This window comes from Siphateles boraxobius, unplaced genomic scaffold, assembly GCF_051911475.1.
Source record: "Siphateles boraxobius isolate OS27281-9 unplaced genomic scaffold, OSU_SipBor_1 130, whole genome shotgun sequence".
Lineage (NCBI taxonomy): Eukaryota > Metazoa > Chordata > Actinopteri > Cypriniformes > Leuciscidae > Siphateles > Siphateles boraxobius.
This window is the reverse complement of record NW_027508734.1, coordinates 31,678,302-31,691,896: the sequence shown is the minus strand read 5'-3', so window position 1 is coordinate 31,691,896 and position 13,595 is coordinate 31,678,302. Positions and strand designations below refer to the sequence as shown.

Here is a 13,595-nt window from a genome sequence, read left to right as displayed (position 1 = left end):
GTTTCAGTGATCCAGTGCTGATAATAAATTATCTTTCTGCAAAAAAACCCATAGGGCTCTTTTAAAGGTTTAAAAGGGTGCATCGAAATAAGATTTAATCTTGATTACCTGTTTATTTGTGGCAAACACTGGGAACCTCAAGCTAGCACTTAGCATAATCACTTGGGAAAAGAGCCATTGATGGCATGACAACTGCATGAGAGGTTACAGCATCTTTTGATGGCCTTTTGAAAGCTGTTTGTTAAAGCACTCTGTTCACGTTCATGAATTAACAATGTGATGGACTCAATATGGTCTCATTTGATTTTTAAATTCAAGCACCCATATATATGCATCACATTGTGTGTGCAAAGCAGCTCGTTAGATGTACTTTAAGCTATTTAATTAGAGGTAAATTAACATTTTTACCTTGATATTGCTAAATTAAATTTTGTATTTGTTTGTTTATTTATATAGCACAGTTGAATACAACTCGCGTGACCCAAAGTGCTTCACAATCATAAACTAAAAACACAAAAAAAATAGCAGAGATAAACATATCCACATCACATAGATACACATAGACAATAACCCAATTACGAAAACTCTCCATTTGAATTTTATAAGATGTTGTTCCGTGCTACAAGGCACAGCCAGGTCAAAAGACGGAGCCACTTGCTATTTCAGTATTGCAGACTGTATACCAACAATTTTATCATTAAAAATTTTCAAAAAGTCTTCACAATTTAAGATAGAAGGATCTGGATACCTAGTTGGCCTAGGGTTAATAACTGAATTAATTATCTTAAATAAAATGTTAGGTTCATTAACATGTTGATGACATTTCACTTTCATACTTAGCTAATAGCTAATGGCTCACAGACTCATGTAGCTGGTTCATATTTCTCTTAATGGATGGTTGGGAATCTGTGGCTCTTTGACAAATTATGTGGCTCGACCAATTTGTGTATGCAAGGTTGTGCACAAGACCAATCAATACCAAACCCAAACTTTGAATAGTAGCGTATGGCAGGGGTGTTTCCTCCAAGGAGGCAGTGCCTCTTCAAAAAATTGGAAAATAATCCAATGTAAATATTACCAAATGTGACATTACAAAGTGTATAAATCACTAGTTTTCGAAAGTAACACTGTCCAACAGCGACAACAACATGTAAAGTTAAAGCGGGAGTCCACGTATCTCTTGCCTCTTTGAGCCCTTTGAGTTTTATAAGACTCCCTGAAGCACGTTGTCGTTTGGGGGAGAGCGGGTAATTGAGGACAAGTGAGGGAAAGTCACGTGAGAAGAGGCAATGCCTCTATCACTCTATTATTGGATATGATTAGTTTGTGCGATAAATCTCGCCTCTTGAATGAACAAAATGATGACGTTTAATGATAACAACTCAGCCATTTAGATATCACCACTTTGTCACATCTAAATCAATCTTGAAATGGACTGAAAACATGATGACTGTAGGGATTTTTAGTGAGCAATCAGCATGGTGAAATTAAAGGTACATCTTTGTCTGTGATCAGTGTTTACCAACATGAAAACTGATGAAAATAAGTTGAAAAGAACAGTTGAACATCAGTTCACAAATAAAAAATATTGTTTAAATTGTGCCTTTAGTTATTATTTTGGAATAATGTTAAACTGCTTAAAAACTAACTTGATGAGCTTTATACTTTGTTTTAATGAATAGAACATTAATTATTACATAATGTAAAAATACAAAATAGAAGTGTATTTGGTTTCTCTTTTTTATATATAATGTTTATTTAACCAGGAAGATATGACAACATTGTGTAACTCGGCATGAATTTACATTTATATATATATATATATATATATATATATATATATATATATATATATATATATATATATATATATATATATATATACATACATACATACATACATAAATAATGCTGTATACTGTAGGCAGAAATTTGTAGACTTGTGCTGTTATTTGCAGTTATCTTGTTTCCAAAAGTCAAGTCAAGTCATCCTCATTTATATAGCGCTTTTAACAATGTAGATTGTTTCAAAGCAGCTTTACAGAGATAAACATATAATTTAAGGTAACAGAGATTGGTTTGGTTTTATAGTGGTTCTTGGAAAAAAGTTTTTTCCAGCTAAAGTTAGTTTTGATTGATTCACTTCCGTCTAAATGATCATTTGTTATTAAATTAGGGGCCGCTAAGACGACACCGTTCTCTCTAAACAGACTTTAAACGTGAACCTGCAGAATTTTATTTTATCTTATCACTTTGGGTAGGCACGCGAACCAAAATTTTCACAAGGCTTTATCTGTAGAGTGGTATAGGGATCCTCCATAGGGAGAGGCTAGTTGGCACTTCAGCACTGCATTGTCATCAGGTCCAGGCGAAAGTCTTTCGTCAGATCTGGATACGGCAGGCTGCGGGAAAACGCAGCCTGTTCTAGATAGATCTACAGCCTGATCATATCTATCTATTGATCTATCTATATACAAATAAAAGGTATACATTTTTATATATATAAATAAACAATAAAAAAATAAAAACAATAATACACACACACAGCAGTCAACATTTGAAGTGGATCAAAAAGTTAATAAAGTTGTCCTAAGATAAGAACTGGTATTGTTCAAAATTCATGCATGTATGTGTGTAACATATAAACATTATGTATCATATATAACATTATATTATACAAAAGTATTTGGCAGCACCAACTTGGCATACAGTAAATATGTATCGACTTCACACAGATCGTGCTGTCTGGGATCTTGGAGCAGGTGGTGAACTGTAGAGACCCTCTAGCACAGGAATACCTCATGGAGTGCATCATACAGGTACAGAAATACCACACCATCACTCATCATCATGTTGTACTTGATTGAGGGAGTCTGTCTTTGAACATGCTCTCCTCGTTTTCAAGTAGTAGGTGCAGGCATGTCAAATTTAATGCACTCACAATTTTGTCTGCACTTTATTTTTCTGCAGGTCTTTCCAGATGAGTTCCACCTTCAGACGTTGAACCCTTTCCTTCGCTCCTGTGCCGAGCTGCACCAAAATGTGAACGTCAAGAACATCATCATTGCTCTTATTGACAGGTGGCTTGTTGTTCTACTCATTCACTGTTAAGCTCTGACAGATGCCTATTATTGACATACATTATCTGATCTCTCAAGTAGGGATGCAGCGATTACCGGATTTCACAATTAACCGCGCTTTAAAACGTCACGGTTAATTAATCGTAAAGACTATGCTACACCGAGTGTTCTGCACGGAACAGAACTTTTGCACCAAACGAAAACAAGGTTTCTCCAGCGGTGCACCAGCTTAATGCCGTGCTCGTCAACCACTATGGCAGGGGGACTAGCAGCGACGCTCTATTTCCACAGAAAAAACCTGTTCACAGATCGCGTCTTTGTGCGCTCAAGTTTGTTATTTCAAATGTAAGCGTGCGGCATGCGCGCTCATAAGGGAAGCGGCGCGCTCGTTTTTTCCAAGCGCGTGCGCGCCGCATCGAGATAAAAACATCTCTACTTTTCAAAATGCCGCAAGCGCACCTTAGGTCAAGTGACAAGAACCAACACAGCAACGACAGACGCCTCCGGAGCGCAACCGCCCTAGCGCTTTGGAAAAAGGAGAACGTGGCGTGCAACTTTCAGCTTTCAGTGCAACGTAAAAAAACAACAACCAAAAAACAGCGGAATGTTTTGGTTACCCAAGTCTGTGGAAAACAGAATGTGACGTGCTCTCAAGATTTTCAGTCAGTGAACATTTAACTTAATATCCTATTGCTTCCTCCTGTAAATGTTAGGCTTTGTAGTTTTAATATGCCCGGTGTAAAACACTAACATAAGATCAGGGCCGTGTAGACTTCTAGGACTACAAATTAACTGCATTTCAGTTATTAATAACACTAAATGAGAGATGTTCTCAGTTTCTTTCTATAATTTTTACTTAAACTTCAAACAAACAAACCAAAATAATGAGATTATAATAGATGATTTTCTAAAGGCACATGTAAAATTTGGATTAATAATTTAAAAAAGAGTATTAAAATAAGTACAATAATATTGGAGTGGATAACATGTGGACTATATTTGTTTTCTTTTAAAAGAAATACATAGTTAATATTTAGCTTACATTTAATTCAATAGAGCCAAATACTTTGTTTATTCTTATTTTCATTGGGATTTATTATCCCTTTATTTGTTTTTAAGTCAAATACCAACAAGATATTGTTTTCATGTTATCAAGTTTTCTACCTCAGGTTGAAAATAAATTTAGAACAAACTAAACACTTAATCATTTTGTGATCTATTTCAATCAAAGAGCCCTGCAGCCATTGACTTAATTTGTTATTTTAAAAGAAAAATGCTGGATGTTTACAAAGCACTTCTCTTTAATTCCAAAGGAAGAGATTGATTATCGTTTGTCATTTTATAATTTTGTACTGTGTTGTGGCAAATAACACATGAAAATCTAGTGTTGAGTGTTCATGTGATATTATACATATAGTGTTGTGAAATTAATTGATGCATAATAATCGTGATAATCGTTAAATCGTGATTATTTCTCAGACAATAATCGTACTTACAAAATCTTTAATCGTTGCATCCCTACTCTCAAGTAAATGCCACTTGGTTTGTTATGCAAAGAAATTCATACATTTTAGCATGGCTAAACTTTACAAACACAATTTGAGCCCTCCATATATAGTGCCTTATTTTATTGTTCCCTCATCCCACAGGTTGGCCTTGTTTGCTCACAGAGAAGATGGACCTGGAATCCCTGCAGAAATAAAGCTGTTTGATATCTTCTCACAGCAAGTGGCAACTGTCATACAGGTATGATGTGGCTTGATTGAAATATTGAGTCATTTATTAAAATCACAAGCTCAAATATAAATATTTAATGTTGCCATCGTTATTTTTTTCCCCATCAGTCTCGTCAGGACATGCCATCTGAAGATGTCGTTTCACTCCAAGTGTCTCTCATCAATCTGGCCATGAAGTGCTATCCTGAGCGTGTGGACTATGTGGATAAAGTGTTGGAAAGTACTGTGGAGATTTTCAACAAACTCAACCTGGAACAGTGAGTATTAGTTACACTGTTTTTCTCGCACCATTTGGCAGATCAGCTTATGGTCCAAGTAACACCCACTCTCTTTACTACAGCTATTGTGTTGCTGAACGATTGTAGTGCTCGATTTCTGTATTTAGTCCCATTTTGCAACTAAGGAACAGTTACTTGGGAACATTCCTTTAAGACCTAATTATGCTGATCCTTTATTTATATTTCAGTTGTTGCATCCCTGCACATGGTCACGGTGTTGGTGGTAATAAATGAATAAATATTTGCAAGGAAGATAAGACCAATTGAAAATATTGCAATGTCATTTTCGGTTACTGTTTTTATCTAGATTACATTTTGACCATTAAATCAAAGCCATCTCTTGATTCTGGCCTAATATTTCAATTATATTTCCATAAAAACTAACATCAATATGATAATAATAATAATAATGATAATATAAATCATAAAATAAATCCTTTCTATTCCAGTGGATTTCCATAGGATAAATAATTATTCACCCATTTTCTCTTGCGTTAGTGAAAGAACAGGCTGTGTTAGTGTTGCACAATATACCGGTACTAGAATGGTATTGCGATACCCTGCTATTAAAGGGACATTGTGTAGGAATTTCTCCCATCTAGCGGCGAAATTGTATTTTGCATTCAAACGAATTGTGCTCTCCAGCGCCTCGCTTTTTCAAATGCGTGTTGCATCTACGGTAGCTGTTATGTGCCAAAAAGCTATGACAAGATGTCTTCTAACAGCACTTCGTTGAGTTTTCCTTCGGGTGAACAGGTTTGTTATTTCCAACAAACTGCAATTTGACACAACGAACTAGGGCTGAACGATAAATTGCATTTGCGATAATATCGCGATAAGATGAAACACGATTTTGAAACCGCAAAAGCTGCGATTACACTGGTCACGTGACCTGAGAGAAAAGCAGTCTGCATATCAAGCATCAACTTGGCACGGTACGCATATAGGTCTGGCATACAGGAAAGAACAGTTTGTTTTTGTTTTTGTGTTATTTATTCTCTCTCCAACAATTCTGGATCGATTCAGAGAATTTCAGAATCGAGTCTGAGCTTAGTTTTTAAATACAGATGCATTATGACGCTGCGCGTGCTTTAGAAACAACCGTATTCTGCTTGCTTCTAATTTCTCTCTCTCTCACAAACACACACACACACACACGACACTGCTCGAACCTTCCGAAAAATAATCTTTCATAAAGTTCGGGGTTTAAGAGAATTACAAGGAAAGTCGTGGGCTTCATTGCACAGGTTTTGCCGCTTTGGTGTCACTCTTGCAGTGCGCGGTCTTGGCCGCCGGAATTTTCCTTACAAATGCTCCTCAAAGGCATTATTTATGTCTTTTGGAATGCAGTTGGCTCATATATTAAAAATATATAAATCACTGAGAAAGCTGCTTTCATTTTAAAATACTTAAGCGCGATTTGTGAAGAGTGCTCGTGCATGTTTTTTTTTTGTTCCTCTTTAGTTTTTAGGTCTCATATTTTGAAGCTATATTAGTTTATAGGCTATTTAAAATTCTTAACATGTAATTGGTTTAATTAAATGTGTTTATATATATTTTTTAAAGTATGTATATTTACACATGTAATTAAATACATATTTTAAGTGTTATTAAGATTAATTAATAAGAAAAAAAGTAGATCGGATCGTGAGCTGCCTAAAGATTACCATCCCTACTGTACAATGATTTATTGCTTGTCTTTGTCGACTAATACAGAAGGTAAAGAACTTAAAAAAGTAATCGCATATTAAATCGCAATCGCAATATTGGTTAAAAAAATTCGCAATTAGATTATTTTCCATAATCGTTCAGCCCCATTCAATGAACAAACGAATGTTGCAGTATGAATAATAATAGTGCAATGCAGCCTTTTAAACTTGCCGGGGCAGTGACAAGCGCCTCTCACTGCTCTGCTCCTCCGTTTCTGCTGCTTTCAGTTATGTGACGCTGGCTCTGAACGAAAACGCGTTGTGGAAACGCGTTGGCCTAGTCCTTTTTTGACCCTCTCTGCTATTATAGTTTTTCAAGATGGCGGAACGACATGGAAGCCTCCGTGGACCTACCCGTCACATGTATATAAAGATAATAGAGCCCGACCGATATATCGGAGGGCCGATATTATCGGCCGATTTTAGGCATTTTCCTAACTATCGGTATCGGCATTTATAATGGCCGATAAATGAATATTTTAAAAAATGCGGTACGGTGATTCATGTAAGGGTGCGCTGCCAATAAAGCACCTAAAAGCTGTCACAAGAATTGGCGAAAATAATGATTATGAATACAACAAATATAGCAAGGAGACATTTTAATTGTTTATTAATAAACAAGTGTTTTCAGTCAGTGTCAGCCAAAGATGAAGTTGACGATGCTGACTCGCGATCTTCACGCGAAATTCACGCGAAATTCACTTTGAAACGAAAGGTTTTGTGCTTTCTGTTTGATGTCTATGTGAAAGTTTCAAAGCATTAGTGCCGCTTTCAGAGCGCTCACGTCCGTAGTGCTGAACTGTCGCGTCTGTAACATTGTTTTTTCCTCATAAATGCAAACACGAAAAATATAATAAAATAAAATAAAATGAATATTTTATGTAGCCTGTGGAGACTGAGAGCCAACCCTTCTTCATCCGGTGGGTAGTAGCCTACTTGTGATTTGCGCAGTGTAATTCACAGAATTGATTTCTCTGCTACAAGCCTCTGTCACGTATTGTGTGAGCTTGTGACTATTGCAAGCGCGCAGCTGAGAAGTCCTGATTATATTGTCTGCTATATTTAGGCCTTCTTCTTATTTATTAAGGCAATTGGTTGATGAAACATTGATTAAAATGCGTGGCGCGAGCGATCTCCGACAGTAAACTGATTCTGCTTTGTCTCGGGTAAACAGCTGTTGCGACGCGAGCAATAACGGCCGCGTCCGGTGTAGACACAGTGTTAAAGCTCATTCTGCCTGATAACGCTACGTTACAACATCAAGCAATATTCCAAAAATGTATATAATTATAACACTTTATATAGGGCCATTTTGCATTAAGAGTAGCCTAGTTTCACTTTTAGTACATTTTGCTTACTAATTATTTAAAATAGTATAAAAGTACTGTACATATGTAATTAAAAACGTTTTCATTATGATATTATTCATTTTACTTTAGTAAAAAGATCTGAGTTCTTCCTCCACTGGTAGAGATTAGAGGAATTAAGAGTAAAAATAGAAGATAATAAGGTTTTGTCAGTGACACTTTTTATATATTTATTGATACAAGTTATGACTAAATTAAAAGACAAAGTCGTCGTTAGTGAAGATTATGCAACAGTATTTAGAATTTAATATAATATAATATAACATGCAATGCAAACTAGTTTGGTTACAGCTCAGCTGTATAATTCTCATTCTATCATTCCCCCTGCCTCCATTACATATCTGTGTCAGACAAGTGTTTGATTACCACATTTGAGTGATCATTGCAAAACGTGTTTATAAAATATATTTATTCTGTTTATAGCTACTGTGTAAAGTACCCATCAAAAGTTTGTACACACCAATAGGAAAGTGTCCAAACGTTTGACTGGTATACTGTACTATAATACACATAAATAATATTGCTACTGTATTATAATATACACATAAATAATATCGGACGATATATCGGTATCGGGCTTTTTTTACTCCCTAATATCGGTATCGGCATCGGCCCCCAAAAATCCATATCGGTCGGGCTCTAAAAGATAATAAATTGTTCGTTTACGAGGATAAGTCAGATAATTGGCAGAGGTATTTGTACACCATTGAGGACATATTTATGAATAAAAATATTGATTTTAGATAATAAAATACCTAAAAAACTGCACATAGTCCCTTTAAATATTTTACGGTTTCACATTTTATCAGTACCGGTTCTTGACAGCATTCTTAATAAGCCGTAATTCAGAATTTGTGTAAATGTGTGACAATGGCTCAAAGCGCTACTCGCACTGCCAGGCTCAGACCTGAAGCGTGCGCACAGAAAGCTGTCTTTCAGACAGTATGATGTTGCGAATTCAGTTCTCTTTCACGGATCATTGTGCTTGACTGGAGAAAAATGTTAAAATGCACGTCCTGGCGAGTATCAGCACAAACACCAGGCGGGTAGGCCTATGTCTTAAGTGAACGTAAAGAGTTAAGAAAGAAATCAGGTGTGTTCCAATGTATTTGATCTGTGCGTCAGCTCGTAAAGTGGCAGCAGTCTAATAAACCTGCTGCTGTCTGTGAGATTAATGTAACTCAAGCAACAAAAGAAAAGGTTAAGTCACCCAATGCTTTGCTGAACTTTTAATCTATTTATTAAGAATTTGTGTAAATTAATTTATAGAGTGAAGACTATGCAGTGTTTTTTTAAAAACATTTATTTAATTTCTTAATGCTACTGTTAAGTGGTGCAGGTATGAAATCACTGCAGGCCAACCACCAGTTAGTATCAAAGTGGTTCCCTCGACAAAAACCCAATAGGAGTTCCCCATAGGTTTTTGGATTATCAAAAAACAAGCTCTGTGATCAACAAAAGTTTGATACTTACACATTTTGTCCATCAAGATTATCACAGATGAACACAACTTTTATGAATTTTGAAGCCTACGGTAAATGCAGTCACCAGAAGTAAAAAGCTAAAGGTAGGCTATAAACTTCAGCGTCACCTACACTAAGCTTCCGACAACTCTCTCAGTTTTTATCTAAAAAACATTTTTCCCTGAAAGTTTGAGTTAGAATAGTTTATAAGAGCACGATTATAAGCATAACGATGCTGTAAAAGCGGGCCGAGTTCACCTGTTCGGCGGGATGGTGTTTAATGCCGCCAAAAGCCTTAGTAGTTCCATTTAGCCAATTGTTAGGAACCACTTTTTTTAGACTCATAATAGATTAACTCTTTCCCTTCCAGCGTTTTTTTTTTTAAAGTTGCCTGCCTCTGCCAGCATTTTTGACCGTTTTCACAATTTTCATGGCCCCCAGAATATTTTTTTGTATAAATATCTGAACATGCAATATATCAAAAGAAAGAACAGACCCTCTGCTTTTAAACAAAAAAAATCAGTTTTATTCTAGATTCATGCCGCCTTCTTTTTTTTATCAACACTTGAATTTAAGTTTCATAAATAAAGCAACATTTTGTGCAAAAACCTGAAAAAAAATCACATTTTTGTCATAAAAAGAATACATCCAGTTCAGATTCAGAAAGAATCTTTGAATGATCGAAACAAAGATGAGTAGATCGAGTTAATCAACAACCCTAATGCTTCACAGTCCTATAGCTCGTCCTGGGTGGAGATTTCATTCAGTAACATTAGGCAGTTTTGATTTATATGCTGTTTATTGTTGATGATCGCGTTATTTTACATATGCATATGATTACATATGAGATCTATCTTTTTTTTGCGTCTTCTTCGAATGTGTTTTAATCAGGAGATTTCGTACTCATTCAGGAGATGTGTGATAGTGCCCCATCATATAACAGTGAAAACACGGAAAGCCGGAAATTTCCGTCAATGGTGGGGAAAGAGTTAAAAAAGAAAATAATAAGTGGGGTAATACTGATGTATTTTATGTCGTAGAATAAAACATTAAAGTATCTTGAGTTTGTGTTCACCGCAGATGTTATTTGAGCCATTTAATCAAAAACCTATTCAAAAAACCCATTGACTTCGAGACGGAGACGATGTACCCGGAAGTGCTAAAATGCTAACTTGTTTCTGCGTTTTGGCCTACAAATTTACGTCACCTCTGCACCAATCTATAGGGCTACTGTAGCCTACCTGAAAAATTGAAAGCAGTTTATTTTATTTGTATGTTTCTTAAATTGTATTTGTCATATTGACTGTAATTTACATCACAATACATAACAAATATTGAATAGCATATGTTATAGCCATGTTTTTCAGGCAGAAATAATTGCAGAAGTTTTATACAATAACACACTATTATAGTGAGCTCTTCAGGGTTTTTTTCCTAAAATATCATGGACAGCAGTTAAAGCACCTTGATCAAAGAACATGCAGATGTTGCTGAATGCCTAAATGTCATGCTAAATGTCACCTATAAAATGTAGTTTCTTTGCTGTCTTTGTTTGCATTTTCTTTTTTTATCTAATATGTTAAAAATAACTTGGGCAAATGCCCTTTTTTTCTTCTTCCTTTTTTTTGCTGACGTCCAAAATCTTATCAGATACCCAGCAATTTTGAGGGCGGATAGGAATTTTGATAGCCACATAGCCATGATGACTCACTGTTTGCAATCCCAGCACAGGTCATTCATGCTAAAGGCTGGTATTTGTGACTAGCTGCCACTTCGAAAGATATCTTTGATATGTTGTGGTAATAATGTTCCACGTTTATAATATGATACATCAAATCTTACTTATTAAGTTTTGTAAATGCTGGATTTATTTTTAAGGATGAATTGTTTCGCCCTCTTTGACATCTTGGTGTTATGTTGGTACATACCGGTAGCTATACTATGTTGCCTTGGTTCTACAAAGGCCTAGGTATGTTAACAAACGACCACAAACGAAAACAAACGTTTTTTTAACAAACGACCTGGCTTTCAAAATACAGATGACCACAGTAGTAAGGTCAATCGTTACTACATCATTGTACCTGCTTCTGTGTGTTACTGTTTGATGTCTTTCATTTCTTTCTGTGCAGTATTGCCACCAGCAGCGCGGTGTCTAAAGAGCTGACCAGGCTCCTAAAGATCCCCGTGGACACTTACAACAACATCCTCACTGTACTCCAGCTCAAGCACTTCCCACCACTCTTCGAGTACTTTGATTATGAGTCACGCAAAAGCATGAGCTGCTACGTGCTGAGCAACATTCTGGACTACAACACCACCATAGTGGCCCAAGATCAGGTTTATATCACATTCAATACTTTTAGCAGTTGTAGTTGTTGGCTTTCAAGCTGATGTTTTGTATCTTTACCCACAGTAAATTACATCGAATTGCACTGCCGTACAGATGTTTGGGGTCTGTAAGATTTTTTTTAAACATTGTTAAAAGAAGTCTCATTCTCACTGCAAGACTGCATTTACTTGATCAAAAACACAGTACAAACAGTAATATTGTGAAATGTTTTTTTATATTTTATATTTTATTTTAATGTATTTTTTAATGTAATTTATTCCTGTGATACAAAGCTGAATTTTTAGCAGCCATTACTCCAGTCTTCAGGGCAACGAACCTTCAGAAATCATTATGCTGATTTGGTGCTCAAGAAACATTTTGTATTAATATCAATGTTGAAAACTGCAGTAGTTGTGCTGCTCATTATTTTAGTGGAAACCATGATACATGGTTTTCAGGATACTTTGATGAATAGATTTTTTTTTAACAGCAGCTTATTTGAAATAGACATAGTTTGTAACATTGTAAATGTCTTTACTGTCACTTTTGGTAAATTTAATACATTCTTGATGAATACAAATAATAATTTCTTGTGGAAAAAACTTACTGACCCCAAAGTTTTGAATAGTAGTGTACATTTCTATTGGGTTAATGTTGTGTTTAGTTTCTGCCAAATTTAACTCTTCTCATTTAAACCAAAAAGAAGTGTTTTGGACTCATTTGTCCATAAAACAATTTTCCAATAGTCTTTTGGCTCATCCACATTGTCTTTGCCATACATTAGGCAGGCAGCAGTGTCACTCTTGGATAGCAGTGGCTTCCTTCCATGCACGGCACCCTGTTCTTGTTCAGTGTTTGTTTGATGTTGGACTCATGAACAATAACCTTACCAAGCGAGAGTGGCCTGTAGATCCTCAGATGATACCCAGATGAATAGATAATATTGACATCCTTGAGTATTATGTGTCTTGATTTTGATTTTTGTTAGAGTAACAGTGGTTACAATTACTCAAATTTTACACTTAATTTTATCCATTTACACTTATAGTGCACCCAAACTGTTTTACAAATAGCTTTTAACATTAAAACTCATCCTGTCTATTTTCTAAATGCATGTTTTAGATATTATTGTGAACTATAATTTGTGAATGTTTCATTTTGAAAAACATTTCGACCTTGTAATGTTTAATCAAAATATCATAACGACCTGGTGGTGAAAGCGACATGCTTCTCTCTGGTGACATATGCAGGACTCCTCCAATCATTTAGTGTGCTTAAACTCCGGCACTGCAATCTATACTTTTGAGTGCAACGGCCACATTTCAAAATCCAGTCAACAACCGATGCATAGAACCAGGTCCCCTCCCTAATTTTTTTTCTTTTCGATTCTCTGTTACACTCGGATGCATGTTTCTTCTTCTGTTTCTTCACTACTATAAAAGTTTTCTAGCTTGGTAAGCATTAATAAGATCAGAAATACAAATGACCAAGGCATGGCTGACCTCACAATTGTATGGTGCAGACCAGAGTTTGATAGAGAAGATCAAGGTTTATGTTCTTTCAATAGGGCAGGGCTGCTAAGCTCTGATTTTTATTAGATTTAGGAAACATGCTGAGTTCACATACTTGTTTC

At 35.7% G+C, this 13,595-nt stretch overlaps 1 protein-coding gene across 2 annotated transcripts in view; it reads left to right on the top strand.

Annotated features, from left to right (window-relative positions):
• Window positions 1-13,595, top strand: part of vps35 (VPS35 retromer complex component) — a 48,151-nt gene that overhangs the window by 11,827 nt on the left and 22,729 nt on the right. For both annotated transcript variants that reach the window (XM_077229128.1, XM_077229129.1), the window contains exons 8-12: window positions 2,736-2,819; window positions 2,971-3,080; window positions 4,730-4,826; window positions 4,925-5,073; window positions 11,763-11,970. In XM_077229128.1, the coding sequence (XP_077085243.1) occupies window positions 2,736-2,819; window positions 2,971-3,080; window positions 4,730-4,826; window positions 4,925-5,073; window positions 11,763-11,970 (648 nt within the window). The remainder of the gene's footprint in view (window positions 1-2,735; window positions 2,820-2,970; window positions 3,081-4,729; window positions 4,827-4,924; window positions 5,074-11,762; window positions 11,971-13,595) is intronic.